The following is a 14,464-nucleotide window of genomic DNA, read 5'->3' as shown; positions in this document are numbered from 1 at the left end:
TGGTGTATATATATAAAGTTCTATCTGTGAAATTCTACACGGAGAAGCAAAACAGTTTTAACTGGTATTGCCTGCATGTAGCCAACAGTTGATAAGATTTGTCATAGAATGCAAACAATCTGTTGTGTGGGGAAACCATGCTGTGTTAAAATAATTGTTGGTAACAGTCCTCAGATTCTTGGGATTGCCTACAGAATGTCTAAAATCTGTAAAGCCAAACTGTATCAAACTTCATATGTTTTGTAGAAAATAAATATAGTAAAAATCTGTGCTTAATGCTGGTATTTATAGTCATTGCACTTTGTTTAAACAGGTGATTCATATAAAAATGGTAACTCCTAGAGGAATAGTAGAAAAAAACTGTCAAGTACCTCGCATGTCAACGGGACCTGATATCCATCACTTCATTATGGGATCTGAAGGTATAAACAGAGTAATTTCTCATACTGCATCTTAATTCAGCTTCTGTAATGGCTTGGTTATTTGAGCATCTTTAATGCTGTGGCTTCCAGTGTATTGATGGGTGGCATTGTGCAGGCATGAATTTCCTGCGTTAGGATAATACATTGAGACCTTAATTAGGACTGTGAAGTTGTGAAGCTTTTAACCATGCTTTAAACGGACCTGTGGAGTCAGCCTACAAGTCTAGTAACAAAGATCACGATTTAGAGAATATTTTGTAAAAATTCGCCATGTAAAAAGTGAGGAATAAATCACCTGCTACTGCAAACTGGATTTTTGGGATTTCTGATTTATGTTAACTTACAACATTCTGGTAAATGTTAAGTTGGGTATCTTGCAAGAAGTTCATCTTGAAACATTTTGCTCAATTCTTTTTTTCTCCTAAAGGAACTCTTGGAGTGGTTACTGAAGTTACGATAAAGATTCGCCCGGTCCCTGAATACCAGAAGTACGGCTCTGTGGTCTTCCCCAACTTTGAGCGAGGGGTGGCCTGCTTGAGGGAGGTGGCAAAGCAGGTAAAGAAAAGCTGGATGTTGCCTTCACTCAGGGACACGGTTTCTAGCAGTAGGAGGGTGTATTGATAGTTCAGTATTTCTGGCAGTTGATAACCAGGAATTTGAGTAGGAATCTCATAAGCATGTATGGTCCATGAAATGCAGGATATGGGCCATGAGGATTTTGGAAATTATGCAGTTGAGGACTGAGCACATTATGACTTTTCTTGGTATTCTGAGCCAAAACATGGACAAGCCTTTTTTAATGGCTTGTTTCAGTGGGAGTTGTTTTCGTATTGCAGCCTGAAAAATTCAGCTTTGTATCTCCTTAAGCTGAGAACTTTACCCTCAGATTAATTAGGACTGTGTAAAAGGGACCAGTGTTTACAGGAATTGAGTTGAAGCATACATAATAAAAGGCAGTTGAATTTATGGCTTTGAAGTGGTAAAGGAACAAAAGGAATGCAATGGAAGGATATGGCCTGTATTTAGAAATCAGCGCCTGGAGCACAGTGACATGGACAGGTGAGATGGATATTTCCAGGTGGAATTGTGCTTATACTGTAGTATTTAGAGAATAGTGCAGTCAGATGGTTTCAGGCAGAGAAGTACATAGGTATCCAAGTTCTATAATAGTTTTCCTCAAGGCTGTGCTTCCAAACAAATCTTACTCTGGCTAGCCTCTTTCTCCACTGACTAACTTTGCTTTGCTCTGTGCAAAACATACCAAATTGTATATATGAACAGTAGAATGTACCCTGAATTGCGAAAATAATTTCAGAAATGTTTTAATTAATGCCAAACTAAACACAGCTTCACATTTTTTCCAGTGATTGATCTAAATTAATGGCTTAATGTTCCAAGCCAGATGTTCAAACTGGTATGTGAATGACATGTATATGCTAGTCAGCAGCCCTTGCCAGTTTTTCTGTTGTGCTTCTACTGCTGATGCTTGTCCTTCTTGTTAAAGGTACCAAAGCAGACTTTTTGGGAATGCTTAATCATTTGGCTGATCAACGTTTAAAATAAATTAAGGAACTCATGTCTTTTTCCTGTCCATGGGCTTAGGTAGAGAGGAAAAAAGAGGCACTATTTGCCACTTAATGTTGCTCCATTTCTAAGCTTCTGTTGCTGCTGCTGCTGTTTCACTGCTTACTTGAGCCTGAACTACTTATTATTCTTCTCTTCTGTTGCCCCTCGCATCAATCTCAATAGTAATTACAATGACTGCTTTCAGAAAAGCTCCTTCTTTTATGTATCAGTCCACTTTAAGAATAATCAACTTGCAGGTTGTGGGTGGGTTGGTCTCATTTAAAACCACTCCCACAGTCTCTTCTGTTGACCTGCCTGTCAAGCTCTCTTAGTTCTTCATGTTCTTTCTTCCTCTTGTGTGACCAAATACATATTAATAATACTGTGAAGGGTGAACATGTCAAATGATGTGAAAGAGGAGTACTTCCATATCCATGTGATTAGATGATGACTAGCCTAAAATTCAGACTTTGTCATATCCCTCTGGCCATACATTTCAGTATGACTGGACATGGCCATCAGAGGTTGTATGATGTAGGCATATGCATGACCAGAAACTTACCTAACTGAAGGCAGCTGTTCTTACAGCTTTTGAGATTTCTGTACAGTGCAGAATCTAGACCCAAGTACAGATTTTAATTGCAGTCTGATGGCAGAGCACGAGTGTGCTCTGGATGAGGATGGAGTGAACTTTCTTCATAGCAGCATGTGTGGTGTTAGCTTCTGTACTTGTAACCAAAACAGTGTTGACACACCAGTGGTTTAGTTATTGCTAAACAATGTGTACACAATGTCAAGGCTTTTTCTGTTTCTCCCTCTCTTCCCACCAAGTATGTTGGGAGCAGATAAGAGGCTGGGAGGGTACACAGTTGGGACAACTGACCCAAACTGACCAAAGGCAGATACCATATAACGTCATGATCATAAATAAAACTAGAGGGGGGAGTTTCCTGGGGATTGCCATTGCTTGAAGAGTGGCTGGATATTGGTCAGCTGATGGTAATTGATTGCTTTTTGCATCATGCTTTTGTGGGTTTTTTTCTCATTTTGTTTACCAAGATGTTTTCATCTCAACCCATGCGTTTTTCTACTTTTGCCCTTCTGATGTTTCTTCCCCATGGCCACTGGGAAGGGGGCTGAGTGAGCAGCTGTGTTGTGCTGAGCTGCATGCCAGAGTGACCCTCAACAATTAAACTTTTTCAGTGGATTTTTGTTTTGTGTATCTCTGATTACACAGAAACATAAGCTTGATGTATTAAAAAAGTGTGCTATCTTTAGTGCATGTGCCATTTTAGAAAAACACTCAAAATTTGAAGATCAAAGTTTTTGGACTATTACTGTGCTGGCTTGAGGCTAAACTGAAAATTCTCAATGCATTATATCTAGGCATATCTAGTAGATGTTGCTATACAAGTGAAAACAAGCTTATAGTCACCCCCTTTCAATGATGATGATGGCCAGAGGTCTCTGGTATCAAAGTGTGCTTTCTTTTATGCTATTTTAAAATGAAAATTTGATTGTAATGAATTTTAAAACCAACTATGTACATAATCTTTCTATTCTTCTCCCCTTTTATTCCCCTAACTTCGCCTCCAAGAGATGTGCTCCCGCTTCAATTCGCCTTGTTGACAATGCACAGTTTCAGTTTGGTAAGTATGTAGCTCATCGTGGAGTATCATTTGTTTCCAAGGGGTTTTTAGTAGCCTGAGTCTGTTCTGGGTAGTAATGCTTTTGCTCAAATCTAGACAGAGAGCAGTGAACGTAGAGTTCAAACTCCAGATAGTGCCATAATATGTAGTTTCAGAAACAGAAGCCTGTCTTTGTCTCTGAGGAAACAGTATCAACTACTTGAGTCAGGACAGAGCCATGCTCTGCGTATAAATATGTGAGATGAGTTTTCTGCTATGTTTCCTTGACATTTAGTCTATTGGTGAAATTGAAATTCTGGAGTCACTCCCTCTATTTTGCTGTAAAGGAGCAGAGATCTAGTTTTAAAATATAGTACTTGAAACATTCTCTTCCTAAGAGTATTAGGAAGAGAGAGTATTATCCTAAGAGAAATTGGATAGGAAAAAAAAAATCAGAATGCCAGCACCTTATTTTCAAGGTAAGTGGGTTGATTCCTTTAAATTTCATGAAAGCATCTCAACAGATTCCTTAGAAGTAGTAGGTTTTTTGAAAATATTCTGATGTGATAATGTTTGATTGGGTGGTAGAGAGACAATGATATTTTTGCAAAGTGATCTGTCTGTTTTCAAAAAAAGATCAGATGTTGTAAATGCTGTAACTGTGTGCAAATACATCTAAGCTGTGAGGCTTTAGGTGTTGAAAGTCAGTGAAGGTACCAGAAGATTCCTGAAGACAAAAGATTTTGTAAAATTTCAACTAGTTCAAACACCTAAATAAGACAATGTCAAACATGCAGAACAATCATTTCTCAGCAATTCTTAGGGAAAGCTGTCATTTTAAACTCTAGGAAATTTGGCGGAAGATATGTTCTGGCTCAAGACACTCATGGAGACCCTAAAGTTCCTCAACCCAAAAGCTAATAGTTTGCAGAACTTGCTGAGACCATGCTATTTTGGTACCCAGAAGATGAAAATGGGAAGTGTGACTGACCTTGAAAATCTCTATTTTAATAGCACTTCAACAAGTCAGAATTTCTGAAAGTTCTTTTGCACAGAAGCCTCAGTGATGAATCTCATCTTCAAATGGCATTAATATAATGGTGTTGAGAAAGCTGGACTTCATTTTTCAAACCAAGGAAATTGTCATTTGTAAGACCTGAGAGGCCCAGCAAGCCTTGCTGCTTGCTTTGCTCACTCTTTTGTGTTACACTGTTCTGCTCAGACATGTCCAACAGAAGGCAGATGCGTTTCTTTTTCTTTCTTTTTTATTTGGGAAGCACAATTTGACCAATTACAACCTGTAAACATAGTTTCAGGTGTGTCAATATCGATTTTTCTTGTAGTCATTATGAAGTAAATTTTTAGATTGTGGTTTAATAATTCATATCCTTTCATGATTTCTGTGTGCTTACTGAAGTGTGCTTGTAGGTGTAGTCCTTGGGGTTTGTATCTGCAGAGAGAGTCCCCCTTTGCTGAAGAGGAAGGAAGAGTAGTCAGTTGTTGAAGTTCATGTGTTATTCAGGAGGAAGTGCTTTGTGAAGTATTTTAGAAGGAAGTATGTAAATGGTGCATAACTTTTTATGAATTGGGCTCACAGCATGTAGGCCAGATGCCAGGCTGCTAAAGTGAAGCAGTAATGAGAGTTCAGAAGTCGTTTGTGACTGAAAACAATGGAACAAACAGTAAAAGACTTTCATCTCAATTAAACCCAGTCCTGAGGCAGAGATGTTAATTTAACAGGCTCCAAGACACCATTTATATATCCTGGTAATTTTAGTTCCCCGTTTGTCATTAAGGAAGCAATTACTAGCTTTATGTAGAAAGCTTCACGCAAGTGGTGTAACTGTTAAGGAAAAAATTGCTTAACTCCTATCTTGCACCATTTTTAGCTGTTTGTTTCAGTGTTTTTGGTATAACTTTAAAAAAAGTCACTGATTTTTGCTTAGTTTTGAAGTGTAAAAACTAATGAAGTGCTTTCTTAAAAATTTTCCACATGCCATAGGCTTGTGAAATCTAAACTAAGGCAGCCTTAATTAAAGTGTCAAATATTTGTGCACAGTTGTACATATGTCTTCAAAAAATTAATGAAACCTTTTCCTAAATAATGTTCTAAATGAGTAGAGAGAATTCTCTTTAATTTTGATAATCCAACTGCTCCAAGCAATTCTAGTAATTTTGACTACCAAGCCATTTTTTATTTGCCCCTTGAAGTAAGAATCTTAAAAGCACTGTTTGCCTTAATGTGCCTTTTTCTGCTTGTTGCCAAAGGTCATGCTCTTAAACCACAAGTTGCTTCCATTTTTACATCATTTTTGGATGGACTGAAAAAATTCTACATCACAAAGGTAATTTTGGGGTTTTTAACATTGGTTTGAATTTTGCGTGCTATTCATAAAATTCAAGACTTTTTGGTAAGCTGCTTCTAGTGCAGCTGAGTTTGGGTATAACTGATACTGCAGTGTGAGAACTTGAGGTTCTAAAGGTGGTTTAATTCAAATGAGATTGTGTTTGAGGAGTTAATCCAAGAGAGCTGTTGTCACTGGTCATACCTGTACAAGAGATTAACAGTAACTTGGTGACAGGGGAAGACTGGAACCAGTTTACCCAGCTTGCAGACCAGTGATCATCAGTTAATTGTGATGGAGCAAGGCCAACACTATACTATGTTTTTATCTTCCTAGATTTTGTCAAGGCATTATCTACCTTGTTACTACAGTGAGCTAGAATTTTGCAAGATCCTCAAGATATTTGGCTGATTTGCCCATATAAATTGGTTTTTTGTCTTTCTGAAATTCATTCCTTTTTAACCTACAATTATTTGGTGCTAAAATGATGTCACCTAGGCACATAATTTTTTGTATTAAATATTTTGTCTTATTATTGATTTTTTCCTCCAAATTAGCTAACTGGAGGGTTCCTGCAAGTATGGGTATACAAATGTATAAAATTTCATTATCTTCCACGAGTGGGCTTACTCTTGGAAGGCAGTGAATAGTGTTGATTCTGCTGCTTTTTCTTGGACTATTGAAGTGGTAAACAACATATGTCTTGGGACTTCTTTTGTTAGGGAATACATATTTGGTTTAGAGATAGCCCAGAAGTTTTTCCTTCCCTCCACATTCATGGTGGTCATAGTCTTCTTCCTGCTTTTACAGTTGATAGGAATAGTTGATAGAAGATAAATGTCTCTATTGCTCAAAGCATTTAAGACCTGTTTTTTTCTACAGCATAGGTAGACAGCTGTTATGCTTTTTAACAGGAAGAAAGAGGTGACAGATAATTTCTGTTATTTCAGTTGACCTGTCCTGTCAAGGAAAAACTTAAGTGTTCGGGGACTAAATTTTTGAAAGATTTTTTTTTTTGCCAATCATTCCTCTTAATTGCAGCAACACTTACTGACCAGGGCACGTGCCATGTGTTTGAAAAGTAAAAACTTGTTCCTTGTGTTCTACCACATAGACTGTGACTAATGGAAAGTTTGTCTCTCTTTGCAGTTTAAAGGATTTGATCCCAACATACTGTGTGTAGCTACCTTGCTCTTTGAGGGTGACAGAGAGAAGGTTCTTCAGCATGAAAAGCAAGTCTATGATATTGCCACCAAGTTTGGGTATGCTTTTCAAAGAACATTTTCAATGTGAAGCTGGGAATGAACTGTCCAGGAAAAAGTTGGCCTACCATATTTTTGTAGTGGTTACTGAATGAATATGTTCTCAATTTACTAGTTTGAAGTGTCAGCAATCAATTAGCTACTGAATATTCCCTTTTATACACATGGCTTGTACTGACTCTTAGGTAACTTTACTGAAAAACTTCAGCTGGCTGTGTATTGCAGAAAAATATTTTGGTAAATATAGAATGGATGTTATTAAAGTGGAAAGTAGCCCTTTTAATTTCTTACAGGCATGGAAGCAGCTTGTTTTGCAGTACTAGACTATATTTTAACTACAGAAAGGGAGACAAAATCATAAGGGTGGTATTAAATTTTTGCAGAGTTCATGTGAGTTTACAAATACAAGAAACTTCTTTGGTTTAAAGAGTGCAGTGGCAGGCTGAGTAATGATCAGGCAGTTTCTTTCCTTCTGCCTTGATTAAGTGTGGTTGATGAAAACCATCGTTAAAACTGATTTGTCAAGAATGTACTGTTATTGCTAATATTAGTCTCAGCTATTCAAATATACATATAAGTCTTGTTTTATCCATTTCAAGGTTATAATTTCTGAAATTTGTGCTTTTATTGTGCTTTCATTCTATTACTTGAACTGTGAATCGTTTTGTATTTTGGTATTTCAAGATGATGGTGTATTGATAAGGGGGGAAACTTCACTGTTAGATCCACTAGAAGATGGTGCTGTCTGTGCTGTTTTATTAAGGCTATTAGTGAAGCGTTTAACAGTTTAACCTGGTTTAAAATGCTAAACCATTTAATGGCTTTATAGTATAAAATACTTTAATTCTATGCTTCTTCAGGGTGTCTGATTTCACATGCACCCCCACACCCCCCTCTCTCAGATTTATGGGAGCTTGTAGGAAGACTGATTCCAGATGCATAGCACTTTCTTGTTCTTAGAAACCAATAGTTAAAAACAAATGCTTTCATAATGATCCTTGATAGACTAGTGAAAGCAAGGCTTCCTTTTTCTTTAGTGCTATGTCTTTTGCGTCTTTTTTAAAATTCATTCAGATCTCTTACACTTTGGGGATCTTAAGTCTTGGGGTCTCATGACCTGTGAGCATACAAGTACACAAATTCAACATGCTTAGAAACATAGTTACCCATGTTCCTGTAAATTAATACCCTGGATGTACTGTGTCTACTTGTGTTTCTCCACTCTTTTATGATTTTGAAGGCTGTTATTTTAAGATCACATCAAATATTTTAAGTTGATCTCCCGGTTATGGAATGAAAAGAGAAATGAATAAAGGTCTGGTCTGAAGTAACTTCTGATTTCTGTTGAAGAGACCTTACTATTAGCAAGCTATATTTTAATACAGCTTAGGCAGCTAAACTTGCACATATGTTTAATAATCAAAGTTATTTTATAAATATTTTTGTAAACTGGTGACTAATTGGGTGGAAAATTAATTAAATTCTTGTAAATTGCAGTGGCTTGGCAGCAGGAGAAGATAATGGACAGAGAGGATACATGCTGACATTTGTCATCGCTTACCTTCGGGTAGGTCAGCTTTTTTCTGTCTGCTGAAACTTCTGTTAATTAATGGAACAAAACATAGAGATGTTTCTTTGAAGATGCTTTCTTCGAAATCTGAGTGCAGGCTTCCTTGGATGATATCTCAGACTTCTCCCAGGGCTTGTATCTCTTCCATTTCTGAGCAGTGATTATTCATGGAATTTCATCTGCAAAACACCATATAGACATTTATTTATATTCTTGTTAAGAAAATAGCTTCTTATAAAGGGTAGAGAGAATTAGATTGAAGAATCCACAGGTTGAATGAAATCAGGGGCTTGGAGTGTACTTGAAAAGCTCGTGTTCACTTGTCTTTTTAGTCTTCTTTGGAGATCTGCTTATGAGTGTGCTTTAAATCAGAATTCCAAGACAACAGACTTTTAGTCTAAACTGCTGCAGCTGTTCTTATGAACTTTAGTCTTACTGTTTGAGATTTTATTTTTCAGAACAATATGTACATCCTGAGTGCTTGATTTGTTGGGGACAAATCACTGAATCTCTCTTTATTTCAGCAGGCTATGTGTAAGATGGGCAGATGTTTGTCTTTTTTCTATCTAGATAGCAACTACATTCCAAAAAAAAAATTTCTACTAGGTGTTATACTGATTAGCACAGTGAAGCACTTGGCTTGATACTATAGTGATACAAATATTTGATTAGTGTAGATGTACTGACAGTCTGACAAGTTGTCTCACTGTAGCCATGACATCAAAATGTTTGTCATCTGTCTTTTAAGAGCTTCCCTATTTCCACAATAATAAACTTATGTCACTGGGACATATGATGGTTTTGCTAAATTAGAATATCTGTTTTTCTTCTGCAAACTAAAAAGTTGTTCAACTGTTAGCTGTATAGCATACACTGGAATCCCAGATGCTGATGCTGAATGTTACTAATAATTTCCTTATTCTTTTCATTAGGACCTGGGCCTGGATTACTATGTAATAGGAGAATCATTTGAGACGTCTGTTCCTTGGGATAGGTAAACTGTGATTACTCTTTAGAATTTCTTAAAACTTGATTTCATTCAAATTATTCCTAACTTGTGTTTCCTCATGAGGATGCTTAATTTAGGCCTAATGTGTATTGGATGCGCCCTGACATACTTCAAGTCTTGCATCTGTGTGTTCTTGCTAAAGTTGCTGATAAATTACATACCAGGATTTTGTAAATGCAATGTAGCAAGTATTCAGTAACATTTCTTCTTAGGTTAGCTTACTGTAACAAATTTAGGACTTGAAATGACCCTGTTTAGGAAGCAGAACATTGGTGACAATAACTGCAGCGGGTGATGAGCAGCCACGTGTGTGGGATCAGCAGTGTATTTCAAATGGATGAGTCTGTAGTGAAGATGAAAAAAATTAAGTATATTTAAATTACTTTTTTTCTTTTTCCAGTAATGTAGGGAAATGAAAACTCAAAAGGTAACTTTTGTCCAGGATTGAGATCTTTTTCCTAAAATTGTTCTATCTGTTAGCTATGGTTGAGAAACATTTGACCACAACAGAGTTTAATATACGGAATAATTCTGGATGCTCCTGTCCATTTGGTAAGGCAGAAATCTCTTAAGTAGGATCTAAGGTGATTTGAATCAAAGCTTTACAGTATTCAATGCAAAGTACGATGACTTAAGCTGGCGAGCCTATTCTCTTGCTATTAAATTTAGTGGCAATGGTAGATTCCAGCCCATTTGAAATTGGCAAAGTATCCTAACTGCGTAGAAGAAATCTGAGGACAATTTAAAAGCAAAAGTGCTCCTTATTTTACTTTAGCTTTATAGATTTTGAAGCATGCTAACTGCTTAGTCACCAATTTGTTTTGCCTCTCCCTCATTTCAGAAGACACTGAATTTTTACTTAAGAAAGTACTTAAAATTGTTGTCACCAATGCAAATGCTTTGAAAACCTTTTTCTGCTTTGACTTGTAAGAACCATGTAACTTTCCCTAATCTGATTAACTTGATCTTGATGGGTAGCAGATACTTGAATAAAATATTTAGTTGACTTTCTTATTCACTAAATGGTTAAATTCTCATGTGTTCTGTGAATCTTTAATGTAGTTTTAAATCTCTGTAAAACATCTTAATCTGAATTATAGCACTGCAGACCTTTGTGGGAGAATGTATAACTGAAGAAATGGTAATTTGAAAAACAGTGATTTCTTTTGGTTGCTTTAGCAGTTTGTTTGTCCTAGAAGATTTTTAATAAAAAGCAGAACAAGTATGGCTTATGTAAAGGTCTAACAGCTCTTTGCCATATTAGAATTAAAGTGTTTCAAGCTGGCACAGTGGTGCACAGCTGAAGGATCTCCAGTTTTGGTCTTGCAGCAAAACAAAGGTATGAGGTTAGCGGAGTTTGCCAGACCTTTGAGTTCTCCAGCTTTCTTCTGTGTTTGTTAACTACTCTGCCAAAACTTTGAGGCTGTTTTGCTAATAAAGTAAAGACATTCAGAAGTAGGTAATCTCCTTTTTTTATTTTTGAGCATTTTTGACACCTTTTCCTTATGAAAAAGAGCTTTTAGGTTCTCTGTTTCTGAGTAAACTTGCTGTCAGGAGAAGTGCAGAAAAAGCTGTGTAGTCTTGATGATTACTATTCTTAGAACAAAGTCTAAGCTAGTTAACACTGATTTTAGAAGGTCCTCTTACATTGTATTAGATTACGCTTTTAAAAAAGGTTGCTGAAGTTTTGTGTTTTTTTAGAAGTTGTATAAAATCACATACTAAAATTTTATATTTTAACGAGTTTCCCATTACAGGGTTTTGGACCTTTGTAGAAATGTAAAGGAAAGGATAGTACGAGAATGCAAAGAAAAGGGTGTTCAGTTTGCTCCTCTTTCCACCTGTAGGTAAGCCGTGCAATAATCTAAATATTTTTTCTTGAATCCTTGTTTAGTAAGAGATCTAGTGATAATATTATAAATACTAGTGGCTGTGACCTTCCTCTTGAACCTGCAAATGGATTACATGTAAGAGTGGGGAATTCAAGGGATTAGTAGCAATTGCTTAGGCTTTAAACTCTTGCTTATATGGACAAGAGTCAAGTGTAATGACTTAAGAGCTTCAACATTCAAAGTCATAGCATTGAGTTGCTCATGGATTATGAGCAAAAAGGATAAAAAAAAATTTAAAAAGATGCTATCCCTTTGAATAAGAGAAATAATCTTACAAATTTTATAATGTCACAGTGGTTGGCTTAATGTCATATAAAGCTTTGTTTGTAATGCAGTTCTCTTCAACAGGGTGACACAGACTTATGATGCAGGTGCATGTGTCTACTTCTACTTTGCCTTTAACTACAGAGGAATTAGTGATCCTATTCATGTCTATGAACAAATTGAGGTAATGTATACAAAATGCAACAATAGATAAAGGGGGAAAAGCTGATGACTTGTATTATATCCTGAACCTGTTGGCCAAGCTTACTGAGTTTTGCAGGAAAGATCTCAAAAGTCTGTCTGTAAAGCTTTGATCAGTATTGGTAATAAGAGGTACATGTTAATAGATCATCAAGTAAAGAAAAGACTACCAGGTGACTGTTTTAGATATCAGTAATTCAACAGTTCTGACTGAAGTATAGGAGAGCTTCACCTGGAGTTTCTTGGACAGCAGAAACTTCAAACCTTAAGCCCCAAATCCATGGGAAACTAGTCTTCCTTAGTTCTGTTATTTACAAAGCTACTTCTTCTGCTTAATACTCAGTCTGTAAAATGCATGGTAAAACTATCAAGATCATACCTTATTAATAGTGCTGCATGTAGAGAATAAGGAATGGGAGTGTCTCATGCTATTTCGCTTAGGCCCAGATAAGCACTGGTCTAAATCCAGTCTGTTAGGCCAGTTGCAAGCTGCTTCAGCATTGGCCAAGAAGCTCTGCAATAATTCTGCTTTAACACTTTGGCTGATGAAACACTGTACTTGCCTAGTTAGGGGAAACTAATATCCTTGTTACCTTGAAGACATAATTCTTAGAAAGAGTATGGCCAAACTGCTTTTTGTCCTACCTTCTGGTTCCTATGCTCAAACTTCAGCACCAGTAAATTGCTAGCAGGACTGTGGAGAAATAGTATTTATAACTAGGATATCATTCTTCTCATGCTTATTCTTTAGAAATTTCTCTTTAATTTAGCAAGCAGATGCAAAGTTTTACCTACAAGTTCAAAGGCTTCCATGCCTGTTGCATGTAGGGCACTGAAGAATGTAATACTTGAGTGTTTATTTAATGAAACTGTACTAATACCTAGATACTACTTTTACTGGAGTTAATGTGATGACCTGGATGCACATCTTCCATTGTAGTGACTAAATTTGACCTAACAAAGAGAATTTGCTGACCAAGTATATGTACTCTATGGCAGACTGAAAAAAATCTCTTAACTGCATAGGTACAGTTATAGATGTTATTCCTAAAAAAGTACACTCTCTTGAAAAAAAACATGTAGTTCTTGGGCTTAGAAAACTTGCATTGTTACACCTTCTAAGCTCTCTAACTATTGAGAGGTGAATGGCAAAGAAGATTCTACAACTTGAACATTAACATAAAAAAGTAAATTTTGTTTTCTGCCACAAACTACACTCGTGGAAGGGTTGTCATTTGTAAAGTACCTCACTGCCTCAGCCAGGATCTTGGAGATCTTGGTTGAACTCTGATCTGAATGACGGTCTTGAATCACTCTGATGACCCTGTTTTCACACTTCTTTATTGAGACTTAATCATCTTCCAAATGAGAACCCCAGCCACTGGACTATTTAAGTTTTGGCAAAGGGAAAGTGATCCAGAATATTCTATTGTTGAATAATGAATTCGTTACAAGAGATGCCATTTGAAATGTCTTGGCTTTGATAATGTTTATTTAGAAGACTCTTACTTACCTTTATCTGCAGACTTGAAGTATAATGTTTACCTATATAATGTACCCTAATTACTTTAGAAACTTTTCATACACCTGTGTGTATGAGTGCAATAGCAAACATTTAATGAAATCTAAAAATCTTGTGCATTTTCTGTTGAATAAATACCATATCTTTCAAATTTAGAGGGCTGCTAGAGAAGAAATACTTGCCAATGGAGGAAGTCTTTCACATCACCATGGAGGTAATATTCTCAGTCTAATATTAGTCTTTTTGATACTGTGAAATATTCACGAGTACATAAAATAATTTGTAGTAGAACTCTGAAAAGTATTTTGCGGCATTAACAGAAATTACTGGGGGGTGGTCGAGGGGAAAGGAGATCTCCTGGCATTTTATCTAGAAATTTCTCACTCTTTTTCCAGTTTGTTCAGTTTGTCTTAAACAACTTCTGCTGATCCTTGTGCAGATATATGTTCAGCTACAAAGATTTCAAATGGGAGTTTCAGAGTTTTAAGACCGTTTTGTGGCCCCTGTGTCTTTGTGAATGCTGTTAGCCCAAATTCTAGAGCACTTAGGCAAAGTGTCTGAATGAAAGAGCCAGTGACTTTAAACTGGACTGTGTTGCAATCTACCATTTGTTGCATAATTGATGTTAAGTAGATGTTGACATTACTGGTCTGCTGTCTGATAAGTTCTAGTTATCTAGTTTCCTCTCTTGGAGTTTGGGAATTACTTGCCCTGTGTTACTAGCATCTTCGCAAGGTATTTTCTGCTTTAATATTAAGAACCAATGTAATGTATAAATGAGAC

General features: G+C 36.5%; 1 protein-coding gene across 1 annotated transcript in view; it reads left to right on the top strand.

Annotated features, from left to right (window-relative positions):
- AGPS (alkylglycerone phosphate synthase) overlaps positions 1 to 14,464 on the top strand; it is a 53,175-nt gene that overhangs the window by 28,826 nt on the left and 9,885 nt on the right. The window contains exons 10-19 of the mRNA XM_069020577.1: positions 314 to 422; positions 850 to 977; positions 3,586 to 3,637; positions 5,885 to 5,961; positions 7,111 to 7,223; positions 8,721 to 8,790; positions 9,726 to 9,787; positions 11,560 to 11,649; positions 12,043 to 12,142; positions 13,838 to 13,895. Of these exons, the coding sequence (XP_068876678.1) occupies positions 314 to 422; positions 850 to 977; positions 3,586 to 3,637; positions 5,885 to 5,961; positions 7,111 to 7,223; positions 8,721 to 8,790; positions 9,726 to 9,787; positions 11,560 to 11,649; positions 12,043 to 12,142; positions 13,838 to 13,895 (859 nt within the window). The remainder of the gene's footprint in view (positions 1 to 313; positions 423 to 849; positions 978 to 3,585; positions 3,638 to 5,884; positions 5,962 to 7,110; positions 7,224 to 8,720; positions 8,791 to 9,725; positions 9,788 to 11,559; positions 11,650 to 12,042; positions 12,143 to 13,837; positions 13,896 to 14,464) is intronic.

Source organism: Aphelocoma coerulescens, chromosome 7 (assembly GCF_041296385.1).
Source record: "Aphelocoma coerulescens isolate FSJ_1873_10779 chromosome 7, UR_Acoe_1.0, whole genome shotgun sequence".
Classification (NCBI taxonomy): domain Eukaryota; kingdom Metazoa; phylum Chordata; class Aves; order Passeriformes; family Corvidae; genus Aphelocoma; species Aphelocoma coerulescens.
Note: the sequence above shows the minus strand (reverse complement) of the source record. Positions and strands in the feature narration are given on the sequence as shown.